The sequence below is a fragment of the Aythya ferina genome (assembly GCF_964211825.1).
Source record: "Aythya ferina genome assembly, chromosome: 28".
Taxonomy (NCBI): Eukaryota; Metazoa; Chordata; class Aves; order Anseriformes; family Anatidae; genus Aythya; species Aythya ferina.
The window spans coordinates 3,374,827-3,389,317 of record NC_140325.1 but is presented as its reverse complement, the minus strand read 5'-3'; the positions used below and the strand labels follow the sequence as shown (position 1 = coordinate 3,389,317).

The 14,491-nt window shown below is 60.7% G+C and overlaps 1 protein-coding gene across 4 annotated transcripts; it reads left to right on the top strand.

Moving 5' to 3' along the window:
- The first annotated feature begins 562 nt into the window (after window positions 1–562).
- On the top strand, window positions 563–14,246 carry TFCP2 (transcription factor CP2). 4 transcript variants are annotated; one of them, XM_084500155.1, is made up of 15 exons: window positions 563–928; window positions 3,135–3,286; window positions 3,892–3,968; window positions 4,196–4,301; window positions 4,456–4,562; window positions 5,163–5,315; window positions 7,303–7,413; window positions 8,099–8,187; window positions 8,675–8,846; window positions 9,321–9,414; window positions 10,021–10,111; window positions 10,647–10,753; window positions 11,865–12,007; window positions 12,378–12,429; window positions 12,547–14,246. In XM_084500155.1, the coding sequence occupies exons 1-15, from the start codon at window positions 807–809 to the stop codon at window positions 12,582–12,584; spliced, it is 1,614 nt and encodes a 537-aa protein (XP_084356281.1). In that variant the 5' UTR covers window positions 563–806; the 3' UTR covers window positions 12,585–14,246. The 4 variants fall into 4 exon arrangements, with proteins under 4 accessions (XP_084356281.1, XP_084356283.1, XP_084356282.1 ...); XM_084500157.1 differs by having other exon boundaries at window positions 564–928; window positions 8,768–8,846; XM_084500156.1 differs by having other exon boundaries at window positions 564–928; window positions 8,675–8,816.
- Window positions 14,247–14,491: the final 245 nt, after the last annotated feature.

Here is a 14,491-nt window from a genome sequence, read left to right as displayed (position 1 = left end):
GGCGCCGCTCCCCGCCGGGGGGACCCCGAGCGCCCCGCGCCGCGCCGCTCTCGCCCCGCCCCCCTCCCCGCAACGACCAATCGCAACCCACCGCCGGCGGCACCCTCTGCGCGTCACCGGGCCGCGCGGGGCTCCTATTGGCTGACGGCGGCCGAGGGGGCGGGGCCGGCTCCCCGCTGGGGACTGGAGCGGGGGGTCCGCGGCGCCGCCGCCTCCATTTTGAGGGGGCCGCGGCCCGGGGCCCTCGGCGGGGCCGCAGCGGGGCCGGGGGGGTCCCGGGGTTGGGGGGGAGCAGCCCCGCGGAGGGAGGAGCCTGTGGGGGCTTGGGGGGGGGGCCCGGAGGTTGCAGCCCCTCGGGGGGGGCTCGGCGGGGCTGGGGGTGCAGCTCCTGGGGAGGGGGCTGCGGGGCGGGGGGGCCCGGGGGGGTCCCAGAGGGGATCGAGGGGGTCCCAGAGGGGTCCCGGGGGGGGTGAGGCCGGTGGGGGGGGTCCGAGGGGCCCGGGGCTGGGGGAGCCCAAGGGGAGGGGGCTGCGGGGCTGGGGGGGGTTACAGATAGGTGGGGGGGGCGCTGAGACCCTGAATTGGGTCTGGGGGCGCCCCAAAGCGGCCCGGGGGGGGGCTCGGAGCCCCTGAGGAGGGAGCGGAGACCCCCGGAGAGCCCCCGGCCGGCCCCCGCCGCCTGCCCCTTACCCTAAGAGGGGCGAGGAAGCGGGACACCCCCCCACAGCTCGCCCCCTTACCCGGGGGGGGGCCCACACCCGACCCCGGGGCCTGCCCCCCATTTGGGGGGGGGGGGGGTCAGGATCATGGCCTGGGCGCTGAAGCTGCCGCTGGCGGACGAGGTGATCGAGTCCGGCCTGGTGCAGGACTTCGATGCCAGCCTCTCGGGCATCGGCCAGGAGCTGGGCGCCGGGGCCTACAGCATGAGGTAGGAGGGCTGGGGGCTTGGGGGGGGGGTCGCCCCCGTGCCCCCCCAGGCTCCTGGCACACCCCAGGGCAGCGCCCGCCACCCCCCAGGGCGGTTTTGTGCCATTTTGTGCCTGGTTTGGGAGGCTCGGGGGGGATCCGCGTGCCCTGGTGCTGTGCCAGCCCCTGAGGGTGGGGGGGGCGTGTGGGGGGGGGGGCTGCAGCCGCACCGGGACCCCCGGGAGCCACGGTTGGGTGCCCCGGGTTTGGGACTGGAAGGGCTGAGCTCGGGGTAGGGCGGGGGGTGGTCGCTGGAGGTGTTTTCGGGGGCCGTGGTGCTGCCAGGCGGGGGTTGAGCAGCCCCGTTCCCTGGCTTTGTGTTCCTGCCATAACCGCCCCGGGAGCTTTATTTTGCTACCGATAATCCCCTCCGAGGGGACCAGCTCTGCCCTGGCTCCGAGCAGAGCACCGGGACCCCCGGGGGTCCTCGTGCCAGGGCAGCGAGCAGCAGCAGGACCCCCGGTATCCAGACCGAACTGCTCCAGCACGTGGCACGGGCTCCGGAGGTGGCTTCGTGCCCGCTTGGCAGCTCTGCCCTGCTGCCCCCGGCTCCGTTCGTGCTCAGCGGTGCTGGGAGCTGCAGGGACCCCAGGTTTGGGGCCAGTTCGGAGTTTGGGGTGAGCTGGCGTGGAGGTGAAGCTGCGGGAAGCTGCTCCGGTTTCCCCTGCAGCCCAGAGGTGCAGCCAGGAAGAATTCATGTAAACCTTGGGCCGTGCCCCCCGCAAGAGGTTTTCTGGGACGAGCTGACGCAAGGCTTGAGTTTTTTGGGAGTGATGCAGCTGGAAATGTTGGGATTAAAAACAAGGCACTGGGAGAGGGGGAGCCAGGAGAGAGGAAAGGTGGCGGGGAAAAGGAACTGCTGGCTCGGCCAGGGGCAGCAGAGCAGCAGCTCCCCTCTCCCTTCCAGAGACGGGGAGAGGCAGCGCCTTCCCCGAGTGATCCCGGACCCCTCCTGGGACCCCAAAATCGTTTGGTTTTGTTTAATCGAGGCCCCCCCCAGGCAGCTCGCTGGCCAAATCGCAGACAGGCAGGAGCTGAGGGGAGCGCACCCGTCCCCTCTCCATCGTGGCGGCCGTTTGGGATCGGTTCCTCCGCTCGGGAGCAGCGCGAAGCCGCCTGAAACCCGACTCTTTTTTTTTTTTTTTTTTTTTTTTTTTTTTTTTTTCTTTCCCCGAGACTTTTGTTGACCTCAGCTGCCCGTAAATCGAGCGCGTACCCCCGGAGGTGAGCGTGCTGACCTTTGTGGCCTGACCTCTGGCATTTTCCTCCCGTCTCTCGCGGCGCCGCGCTGCGGGACGGGGAGGGGGGAACGTTTTTCCACGGGGCCCCCCAGTTTCGGGGCCCGGCCGGGGCTCTCCCCATGGAGGAGGCACGCTGCTCCCTCGGGGCCGAGCGCTGGTAGGTGGCTGCCCGGTGCTGCCGGCGTGTGAAGGAGCCTGGGGATTTGGGGGGAGAAGCGGCGTTTTGGGGACGATAACGGGGCGCTGAGCGGGCGCTTCCAGCTGCAGGGCTTGGCTGCGGCTCCTCTGCTCCTTCTGTTGCAGGAGCTCCTCTCCCACACCGTGAGGGAAGCGTGGAAGCGGAGGCTTTCCCCAAAAGCACGTGGGGTTGGCAGGGAGCTGATGCTGTGGTGCAGGGAGCTGTCCAGAAGCCTCTCCCGGAGAAGGAGCAGGGCTTCACCCGGTGGCAGAGCTCAGCACTTCGGTGCCACCCCAAAAACGGGCTCGGGGGGCTCTGCCCCACGCCGCCTCTCCCCGTGTGGCTCCCGTTCCTGTGCCCCCAAAGCCATCGCCTTGCAGGGAGCTCGGGGGGGAGGACAGGAGTTCCTCGGCGTGGTGCTGGAGGCCTCCTGCCTTCCGTGCTCTGCCCGAGGAGCTGGGCTCGCTTCTGGCGTAGCTTTGAAGCAAGAAAGGTTTGGTAGGGGGACAGCTTGAAAAAGCTGCAGCAAGAGCAGGTGTCAGGGCCTCAGGGCCTCTCCCCAGATCTCCTTGGTCTGCTTTAATGCTCCTGTGCAGCCCTGCAGGGCTGTCACAGCTTGTGGTGGTGGTGTTCCTTGGTTTTGGTTTAATTAAGAAGCTCAAAGCTCTTCCTTGCAGGAGGAACTCGATGCCTAACGCCCCATCCCTGCAGCCAGGGCCGAAATGAATGTCCGCCACCTCTCTTTTCAGTGACGTCCTTGCCCTGCCCATCTTCAAACAGGAAGAATCGAGTTTGCCTCCGGAGAACGAGAACAAAATTCTGCCCTTCCAGTACGTGCTGTGCGCGGCCACGTCCCCTGCGGTGAAGCTCCACGACGAAACGCTCACCTACCTCAACCAAGGTGGGGGAACCCCGGGGGCTTGGTTTAAACCCGCCACAATTTAACCCTAAAGCTCTGCCTCTGGCTGTTTCCCCCAAACCCCACGCTGCTCCTGTTTAAAACCACCGGCTCCTTCACCTTGCTGCTGCCCTCGGCTTTCAGACGAGAGAAATCTGCCCGGTGTGAAGTGCAGCTGGAGAACCGCGTGCAGCCAAGCTCTCCGAGCTGCCCCGTGCTGCCAGAGCTGGGCAGCAGTGTGCTGGGCTGCCCTGCAGTGGGCACACCTCGTGGTTTCCAGCTGCAGCTTCTGGGTAGGATCAGGAGGTCAGGGCTGGTGACTGTGGCCAGATGAGGCTGAGTGATGGATTTCTGCCCCGTGCTGGGGCTGTGCATGGTTGGTGAGGGTTTGCCAGGACATCCTCCAGCAGAAAGGGAGAGGATTGCCTGTTGCTGGAGAGGGTGTGGGGCGGTGAGACGGCTCGTGCTCCTGGGACCCCGCACTGAAACGTGGCAAGGAGCTGGGGTGGCGTGGTGCGGCAGCAGAAGGTGTCAAAACGTGAGGGAGGGGGGCAGCAAAGGCTCACAACGTGGCGAACAACAAGGAGCCTTCGTCTTCCTTCCCTCAGGGCAGTCGTATGAAATCCGGATGCTGGACAACAGGAAAATTGGGGAGCTGCCAGAGATCAATGGGAAACTGGTGAAGGTAAGCGGAGAGTTTTGGTGCTCGGGTCCAGCTGGGGCTGTCGGGAGCAGCACACGAGGTCTTGTCCTGGCAGGGGTCCTGCTGGGCTTCGTTTTGTTGCCCTGGCTTCTTCGTGAGGCTTCAGGTCCCTCCAGTTCCCTCTCTGCTCCTTTTCTTGCGCTGGGAAATGCCTTGAGGACGGGGGCTTTGCTGGGAGAGCCGCAGGGCTGACGGTTTGTCCCCTCCAGAGCATTTTCCGGGTGGTGTTTCACGACCGGCGCCTGCAGTACACGGAGCACCAGCAGCTGGAGGGCTGGCGGTGGAACAGACCCGGGGACAGGATCCTGGACATCGGTGAGTGCCCGGGGCAGCACCTCGGGGTCTGCCTCCGAGCCCCCAGAGCTCTGCTGCGTTCTGCAGGTGGAGATGTGCAGTCGGTCCCAGATTCCCCGTGACCCCTCTGCTTCTCCTCCTAACAAAACCTGGCTCTCTGCCTGTGCTCCCGCAGATATCCCCATGTCCGTGGGCATCATTGATCCCAGGGCGAATCCAACGCAGCTCAACACGGTGGAGTTCTTGTGGGATCCTTCCAAGAGGACCTCGGTGTTTATCCAGGTGAGGGAAGGGACGGGGGAACTGCCACTTGCAGGGGTTTAGGAAAAAAAAAAAAAAGAAAATTATCCCAGGGGGGAAAAACAGAGGTGGTTTTTGACTCAGAGCTCTGAAATAGCAGCCAGATGCTGCAGTGGCAGAGGGTGCAAACTGAAACACGCCTCGCCTCTACCACAAGCAGTGCGAGAGGGCAGAAGGTCGTGGGTTGGCAGCGGGCAAGCTCGGCTGGCCACCTGCGAGTTGTTCCATTCGTGTGGTGGTTTAGGCCCCGCTGGTGCGGGTGATGTGCTCTCCATCCTGCTTCGATGCTTTTGCAAATCTCCCCGGCTGCCTGGGACACCTCCTGGCAATATCCCAGCCCCGCTGCCCAGAACGAACAGGCTGCGGCGCGCAGAGGCTGGTGCAGCCGAGCTCTCTGCCCCGCCGAGCCGGGGGCTGCTCCTGACAGCCAGGAGCTTGCAAAACTCGCTGGAAGAGCTGGCAGAATGCGGCTCCACCTCTGCTGCTGCGGCCCCTTAACTCCTGAATGCCCCTGGTGCTCTGTGAGCTCTGCCTTGGGCCCTTCGTGCAGCGCTGACAGCAGGGCGCCTTGCCTTCCCCCAGGTTCACTGCATCAGCACGGAGTTCACCATGCGGAAGCACGGCGGGGAGAAGGGGGTGCCCTTTCGGGTGCAGATCGACACCTTCAAGGAGAATGAGAACGGGGAGTACACGGAGCACCTGCACTCGGCCAGCTGCCAGATCAAGGTCTTCAAGGTACCTCTGCCCTGCTGTGGTCCTGCCCCAGCAGGACGTGGCCGAGCTTGCAGGCGGTGAAAACCCTCGGTCCTTCTGGTGGCTCCTCCTTTCCTGGCCTGGTTCCTGGCCTGGTGGAGCCTGGGCGCAGTTGTGGCTCCAAAATCAGGAAGCCAAGAACGACACAGCGGGGAGTAAATGGGTTGTGGTGCTTCTCTCCCAAAGTTCCCACATTCAGCCTCGAGTCTTACCCTCCTGGGAGGTCCTGCGGGGGTTTTGATGTCCCTTTGACCTCCTCACCCCATTATTACCAGTTCCCATTGTGGCTGCTGCCGGTCTGTGTGCGTGCAGCCCCTCCAGGCCTTCCAAATCCTCTGCAGGGCACCCAAACCCACATCTGGCTGTGGCAGCACGTGCCAGCGAGGTGACTGCAGCACCACCCAGGCATCGTGCCTCGGGGCAGCCGTGCCCACGCTGTCTGGGTCGCTGACATTGTCTGGAGGAGCCTGCCCTGTCCCTGCCCTCCCCCCGACGCCACGCAGCCTCTTTGGCCGTGCTCCCTCTGCCCTGGTCCCCCCCCAGGGGTGCTTGGCTCTCTGCAGGTCGGCTGCCTGGCTGGGAGCCTGCAGCACTCGGCAGTTTTATCGTGAGGTTGCTGTAGGACGTCGGGCAGCGTGCCCTGCTGCTGGTGACTTGGCTTCTTTCCCCTTCTCTCTCTCCTGCCCTGCTTGCATTATAAAATTTCGAAGGCGGGGAGGGTGATTTGTTAGGGCTTGTTGGAGCTCTGGCTCGTGTCTGGATGGAAGTAGCCCTGCGAGGGTGGCTGTGGATCTGGGGGCTGAGAGGCTGAGGGTGGTCTCAGCGGCGCCTGTGGCTGTGCTGGGAGCAAAGTGATAAATTTTAGCCGCTGCCCGTTGTCGTTCTGGGTTTGAAACGGTCCCTCTGGAACGCTGCTGTACCCGTCCCACCGGCCACTTCCCAACGCTGCTCCGTGCCGGGCTGCTGGAGTGCAGGGACCTCGACCTCCGCGGCGTTCGCCTGCCCGAGCCCTTGGCAGAGGCTCCTGGTATTGCCCCGACCCCCGGGGCTGTGGTTGTTGGGGCTCGGGGTGGTGCCTGTGGGCCCGTCCCTGCAGGGTGCCCTCTGTTAGGGCTGATGCTCTTGGGGCTCCTGCCCCGTTCCTCCCTTTCTGCCCTCAAACTGGGAGCGTATCTGCTTTGAGAAGAGCTCCCTCGGTGTCGATGTCTTTGTGCTCATCCTTCCCAGCTTCCAGTAGCCACAACGGTGACCACGGGGGCTGGAAAGATGACAGCAGCCGTTTGATTTCCGTGGCTGCAGCCAAGCAGCGCCTCCTTGCCCTGCTTGGAGGTGGCTGGGAGCTTGTTCAGGCCTCCTCTGCTGTCTAGAGGAGGAAGATGCCTCCCGCCGTGCTGGATCCCTGCAGTTAGGGTGCTGCTGGTTGTTGTTTGAAGGGGATTTCAGTGGGGTCCCACGGAGGGGAGCACCGGGATGGTTTGGTGGTTACAACACCTCCCTTGCTGCCATCCCCAAGGCTTTGAGCGCGTTAGAAAGGCAGCAAGCAAAGCCATTCCTAGAATGGCTGTAAGGAAGGAGATGTTTTTTCCAGGTCACAGCAAAGCAGAGCTCAGATCCCAGCTCTCCGTGTTCTGGTGCCTCTGAAGTGGGTGAAGCTGCAGGAGCAGCTCAGATACGTGGCAGTGGCCTCGGTCCCCTTAGTGCCAGCCTGGGCTTTGTCTCAGGCTGGGGGAAGTTTCTTCCAAAAAACGTTTTGCCTCCTTGTTGAGGTGTTCTGGGCCCTTTCTGGAGCTGTGGGCAGCTCAGGGTGTTGGGGCCATCGCGTTAACAGGCGAGGTCTGCTCCAGAAGCACTGCTGTCACCCCGTTAATGCCCTGGGGAGGTGGCCCCAGCCCTCTGCCTTCCCCCTCCATAAAACAGGAGGGAGAGCAGGAGGCCGAGCCCCCTCCTCACTCCGATATCTCCTCCCCAGCCCAAGGGAGCTGATAGGAAGCAGAAGACCGACCGGGAGAAGATGGAGAAGCGAACGCCCCACGAGAAGGAGAAGTACCAGCCCTCCTACGAGACCACCATCCTCACCGAGGTGGGGCGCGTCCTCCTGCGGGGGGGGGGACGTTGTTTGAGCAAAGCCTGAACTGCCCTGGCCACGAGGGGCTGGCTGCTCTGCTCTGAGGTGTTTGCCTCAGTTGTTTGTGGCTGCAAGATAAACATTGGAGGCACAGGAGGTAATTTTTAGCAGGCCTGAAAAAGGGCTCTTGTGCCTCGAAATAAGTGGTTTTTCCCCAGATAATACGAGGTGTTATCTGCCTGCAAGCTCTGTTTTGCCCGGCTGGCAATCAGCCACACAGGTCACGAGTGAGCAGAAAACCTCCCTCAAAACCTCCCCCGTTCCCTCCCTTTGCTTGGGAGGTGTCGGTCTCAAACCCTGCACTCCTCAGCGCCCTGGGGAGGGAGCCCTCGTCCCACCCTGGGCGATTGGAGCTCCGTGGAGGTGCTGGGGCTGGCAGTGCTGCGCCTGTCAGCCCAGGGACTCGGATTGCTTAGAGTCTGATCTCCCTGCACTTGAATTTGGGGGCTTTGGGCTTTTTGAGATTAAGGACTGCTTAGCCTGAGGCTCCTTTAGGAGCGGGGCTCCTTTTAATCCCCGACTTTGTTCTTTAATTCTCTTTCGTCGCCAGCCAGCAAACGGCCGTAAACCTGCGCTGAGCGGAGCGGCCGCGTGGCCTTGTCCAAAGCCACCTGTGACCCTTCTGGCTTTTCCTTTCCAGTGCTCTCCCTGGCCAGAGATAACGTACGTCAATAACGCACCGTCCCCTGGCTTCAACAGCTCCCACAGCAGCTTTTCCATCGGAGAAGGGTGAGTGTGGAGGGGAGGCCGCCTGCCTGCCCGCTCCGGGCTCGCCGGAGAGGTCGATGCACCCCAGCTGGCAGCAAAAGGAAGAAGCTCCCGGTGCCAGGGCGCAAGGAGGCAGAAGCAGCCCACAAAGAGGCAGCGTCAGGGTGGAAAAAAGGAACGAAAGCCCTCGGAGCTGAGCGCTGTGCCCTTTCCTTGCTCCCTGAGAGCTCGGCTCTTGCACCAGAAGCGTGCGCGCGCTCCATCGGCAGCCCCCTGCGTTCAGCTTCCAGCCTGCTTCATTTTGCCTTTCCCCCGTCGCGTTACTGCTCCGAACCCGAGCCATTTGAGCTTGTGAAGTGTCCCAGCTGAGCCGTTTGTGCTTGCAGAGTGTTTTGCTGCAGCAGTGGTGGTGCTGCTGCCGCTGTGGGGCTGCCTGCAGGCAGCGGTGCCCCCGTGCTTCCGCGGGGTCGGAGCGGCACCGACACCAACCGGGCGCTGTGCTTTGCAGGGCGGTGTTGTTGCCTGCGGGCATCCCGTGCCAGGAGGGGAAGGGCAGTGCTAACCACGTGTTGTGCTCTGTCTGGCTCTTTCCCCCATCTAGAAACGGCTCCCCAAACCACCAGCCCGAGCCGCCCCCTCCGATCGCAGATGTAAGTCACACTTCAGAGCTTGTGCTTGTGGTAAGGATGGGACATGGGCTGCAAAAGGGGCTTTGCTGTGATCGAGTGGTGGTGGGCTCGTGGGTGGCTGTGCTGCAGTTTGCCGGGGATTAGACTGCTGTGGTTTAACGTCTTTGGGGACTTACAACTTCATTTTTATTCCTATTTGTAAAGAAAAGGTGATAGTGATAAATGTCCAGTATGGCAAGGCGGAGCTGGGAGCAAGCTGCTCGGAGCTCGCTGTGACCTTTGCTGATCCGTTTATCTTTGCTGATGCTCTCCCTGTTGCTTCTTTCCTCCCCCTCTGTCCCTCTGAAGCCTTTTAAACCAAAACCCATCCAGGCTGCAGCCCCTATTGCACGTGCACGGTGAGCCCAGCCCAGTCTGCTCTCGATGTGCAGTTACAGACACCGAACCAGCTGGCCTGTGCTTGTTCCTCAGTGGAAACGTCCGTGCCACCTCTGAGGCTGTGACCCTTCTTTTCCTGCCTTGCAGAACCTCTTGCCCACGAGCACCCCGCAGGAGGCCCAGCAGTGGCTGCACCGGAATCGCTTCTCCACCTTTTCTCGGCTTTTCCGAAACTTCTCAGGTAGGTTCCAGCGGCCCCTCCGTGTCCGTGCCGAGTCTCTCTGCTTCCTCCTGCTCCCCAGGCCACCTTCCTGCCCCCGTGCAAATTCGGCTGTTTGAAAATCTCCTGTCTTTGTATCGCAATAAAGCTTGGCTACCTGAAAGCTGTCGGCTTCGTTTCTCACCTCGCTCTCAACTGACAACACCGTGGGGATGGTGGAGGCTTCTCTTCCAAAAGCTCGCAGCTTGTGGTCTTAAAACAAGCTGGGAAATGCTGATCTGGGGCACTGTGTGTAAAGGACTGCTCGTATTTATCTTCCTCTCATTCCCTGGCAATGCAGTCTCCACTATCCAGGGTCACCGAGGCACTGGGTAGCAGGCTGTGAGAGGGAAAAGGCTGATAATGCCGGCCGTGGGGTCGTACCAAAGCACATTCTTGCAAAACCAGCCTGCAAAAACGTGCAAATGTCCTTCTGGGGGAAGCGGGGGGAGGTTGTCAGCAGAGGGCTGAAGGCTTTGGGGTGGGGTGAGCTCTGCAGGGGGAGCTGGCACAACCCTGAGGTCCAGGGCCCCCACCCCAGGAGCTCTGGGCTGCTTTTGTGACTCTCCTCTTGCTGTCAAACTGCAGGTGCAGATTTACTGAAGCTGACCAGAGAAGACGTTATCCAGATCTGTGGCCCTGCAGATGGCATCAGGCTCTTCAATGCCTTGAAAGGACGGTGGGTTTGCTCTAAAAGCTGATCGTGCGTGGCAGGGAAGCGTGTTGGGATTTTAGCCCGTTTGCTTGGGGCTTGCTATTACAGAGGGCAGAGTTTTGCTGACCTTTGTGAACCCCTCTCAGTGTAATTGGCCAGCTTGGCCAGCAGGGTAACTGCTCCAGGGACAATTTGGGGGGTGAAAATCCATGTGGGCGAGGAGCATTGGAAATGATTTTCCCCTCAGAGGGAGAGGGGGAGAGGTTTGGTCAGTTGGAGGGCGTCCAGCCCCAGCCCCGGAGGTGCTGCCTGTGCCGTGCTCCTTTCCTCTGCCTCTGATGGTTGTTGAGTGGAGTAAACCTTCCTGTAAAGGGAACACTGCCTTATACCTGTCTCTGGGACCCTTTTTGGAACCCGCAATGCCCCTTCCACGTTGCTTCGAGGTGAATTCCTTAATCTGCTCGGTTGTTTCTGAGGACAGTGGGGAGAGAGAAGGCTGCTGGCTGAGTGCCTGGGGCAATCCTGCGGGCGCTGCGCTCACTCGCTGCTCTGTCCGTAGGATGGTGCGGCCCCGGCTGACCATCTACGTGTGCCAGGAGTCCCAGCAGCTCAGGGACCTCCAGCAGAAGCACGAGGACGGGGACACCGTCACCAGCACCTTCTTTGGTAAGGGCTCTGTGGCGGGCACACACGCCTGGGTGGTGGCGAGGAGGAGGAAGCAGCAGCAGGGCTCAGCAGGCAGAAACGCAGCAGCAGTGGGGCTGCTCCCCAGGGCTGCTCCCCAGGGCTGCTGTCCCTGGGATTTTGAGCTCCCCTCGAGCATCCCCAAACAAACAGCCGGGGCTGTCGATACCTTACCAGAACACGCTGAGTCTGCGTAGCAGCTCGAAGAGGGTTTGTGGCTTTGGCTGTCAGCTCCCGTGCCTCGTTTTGGCTGCTTTCTCATCTCCCTGCAAGGAGGCAGAGAGTTCCCTTGCAAGCTGATGCAGGCTGTGTGTGACCCAGGGCGCTGTGCACGCTCTGTGTTGATCAGGGTGGCCCAGGATTGCAGGGGGCACTTCTCTTACTTGCCCCAGTCCTACCCAGCTGAGTTTTTTTTTCCCTTGCTGACCAAACGGGTGGCTGCAGACTGTGACTGTTGGCGTGCTGCCTGCTCTGAGCTGGCAAATGATAGCTCCTGCGAGAACCCAGCCTTGCCCAGACAACAATGAGTGACCTACATTCGTGGAGCAGCCAGGCGCCAGTTTATCCACCTCTGGGATTGGAGCAGCAAGCACAAAAGCCAGCGGCGGGGCCTCTCCTCGCTCTGCTCCTGTCTGGGTCCTCTCACATCCCCCCAGGACCCGCTGCAGGAGTGGGAGACCGAGGGGTCTCAGGGGTGGCTTTTCCACCCTGCTGCGACTGCAAACCCTACCAGGAGTGGTGCAAAGTGCTGCTCAGCTGGTGGCAATCAAAAGAGAAGCTTTTAGGGGTGAGGACTGCGTGAATGCAGATCGAGCATTGACGATGGCCAGGTTTTATATAGCAGGGGGCATGCTGCAGCCCCGTAGCCAAAGCAGCCACCAGAGAGCAGCTGCAGTCGCGTGACGATTTAGCAGCTTGGGCTCGGAAAGCTGATGGAGCAGGTAGCCCACTGCTGAGAAGGTGCATGGCCCTTCCAGGGGGCTGGGGTGTTGCTGCTCGCGGTGCTGCTCTGCACGCCAGCACCCCGGGTGAGCTGCTGGTCTCTGCAGGCAGGGTGCAGACGCTGAGGCTGCTCCCTGCCCTCTCCTCGCAGTGTACCACGCCATTTACCTGGAGGAGCTGACGGCGGTGGAGCTGACGGAGAAGCTGGCCCAGCTGTTCAGCATCTCCTCGCAGCAGATCAGCCAGATCTACAAGCAGGGTCCGACGGGGATACACGTGCTGATCAGCGACGAGGTAGCAGCCTCACGGTGCTCCTTATTCCCTACCTCTTGCCTCAGCTGGTTTGTGGCTGATGCTGCCCGAGCAGGTCTTTGGGAAGGGCCCTGCTCCGCTGCCTCTGCCCCTCCTGCGTGCTCGGCTGTGCTCTGGCTTTGTTGTGAGAGCAGGGTGGGGAGCTGCTGTGGGAGGACTTTGGTTCACTTGGCTTGTTGGTTCGGATCTTCAGCTCTGGAGAGCTGGATGAAGGAATAAATATTTATGGCTGGTGCATCTCCTGCCTCCCAGAGCACTGAGCTCCTGAGCAAGCAGCTTCCAGCCCTTTCTGTGAAACTTGCCGTGTTTAAATACAGCCTCAGACTCAGCTGCTTTTCATGGCTTCTTTCAGATGATTCAGAACTTCCAAGACGAATCCTGTTTTGTTCTGGACACCATGAAAGGTGTGTAAGTGCCTGGGCTTTGTGTGCTTCCGGGGGAGTTCTAGTGTCGGATTCACAGAATCCAGTGGATCCCTTTGCTCTTACGAGTGTCTCATGAGCTTTTTCCTTCTTTTGCAGCTGAAACCAATGATAGCTACCACATAATCTTAAAATAGAAGAGGATGGGATAAGAGACATCTGTGATCCTTCTGTCACGCATGAAGACCCCTCACTTCCAGCACAAGGACACGAGCAGAGATCTGGACGCTCCTGGGCACCCTCCTGGCCCCCGAGCTGTTGGTTTCTGGGCTGCCTTTCTGGCAGGGGAGCGCCTTGCTCTTACAGCCTGTGAGCTGCTGGTGATGGAAACGTGCTGCTTGCTCGCTGGAGCTGCGAGCCTGAGGTCACCAGGCTGCACTCTCCTGGAGCTCTTGGTAGAAATTTGTCATCAGGACCTAAGATTGTGAGGGCTTTTCTCTGGCAAGCGTGCTCTGCTTTTCTGAGAGGCACCAGCTCCTGTGGCGCTCACAGACAGGCAGGAAAACATGAATTGAAGTGGTCCAGCACACCCAGCTGGCCCTCTGGCACGTGCTGAGCTGAGCAGGTCTCACACACGCTGTGTGCTGTGCTGGCAGAGCGGTAGGCTAGGGCTGGGAGGGATTTCCTTAAAGATTTTGTTAAGCTTTCATTTCATATTACAACGCATCTGTTAGACAGAGGTGGTGGCTTCTTTTTTCTCCTCTCCACCCACCCTGGAAATGTGTGGCCGTGGTGCCATCCTTCCCTCGCAGGTGTGAGGCTGTCACGAACTTTCTCTACAGATTTAATTCACATGGATGTGTAAAGCTGGAGCAAAACGTGGAGTGAAGCAAAGCTGGATAAAGAAATCACTAACGAGCTCGGTCTGTGGGATTCCTTTCTGCATGTCTTAGGGATTTCAAGGGAAAGGGAGAAAGACTTGGATACCTTTATTGAACATTGGGGTGATCTCTGTGTGCTGCCCTGTTTTCTGCCCCTGCGCTTCCCCTGCCCAGCCTCTGCAGCTGACCCAGCGTTGGTGGAGCCCTGCATGCACAGAGGAGGAGTTAAATGAGTTCAGGGGATCTGATGGAGACGAAAGTGCCTGTGTGGAGCTTCCCAGGACAGCAGCTGCGCCTCTGGAGTGAAGGGTCTGCTGTGTGCTGCGATGATGGATCCTGTTCCCCATCTGCGAGATGCCCTGGGTGACACCTGCCTGCCTCCTAACCCCGTGGGACTGCAACACCAGAGCGTGATTTTGGCCAAAAAAGTATCTTGGAGGGAAAAATACAGCACAAAGCAGACCTCTTGCTTTAAATCGGGCTTCAGCAGCACCCAGAACCAGGCAGATCCTGGAACAGGCCGGGGGGAGAAGGGAGGCAGCGGTGTGCACGACAATCCCTGCACCTCCCTGCTGCTGAAGTCTGTAAGCTTCTGTGTTCGTAAGCCATAACCGAGTCTGTTCCCAACCTGCTCGCCTGGCTCCCGGGAGCCGTCTTCTCCTCGGAAATGGGAACCAAACCCCGGGGCTGGGGGGGCGAGAAGCGAGGGGCCCCGGCACCCCCAGCACCCAGGGCAGGACCTGGGGCCTCAGCTCTGCAAACCCCCTGCTCCCCTGAGCCCCCAAAACCTCCCCCCGCAGCAGGGGCGGAAGGAGCCCAGGGGATTGGGGTAAAAACACCTTTTTTCTGTGGTTTAGTTCATCCTGGGCTATTTTAACCCTGTTCTTTTTTGTTGTTTTATTTTTTCTCTGTTACTATGCGCCAAGTGTAACGGATGTGTACGGCAGTGACGCGGGCTCGGTAAACTTTTTGTATGGATGCTTCTGGCTGCGTGCGGCTTCTTTTAATTAATTAAAATTAATTGCAGTGGGGTTTTTGGGGGGTCGTGCAGGGCGGCTGCAGGAGGCGATGGAAGCCCCCAGTGGGAACCAAGGAGGGACGAAGTGCTTGGACTGGGGTTAAGGAAGAGGGTTTTTAATTAAGGAGCACATGATTAAAAGCGCCTAATTAGTTAATAACTCAGGTAACCAACGTGAGCAGGCCAGGCCCAGCGCCCACTTCCG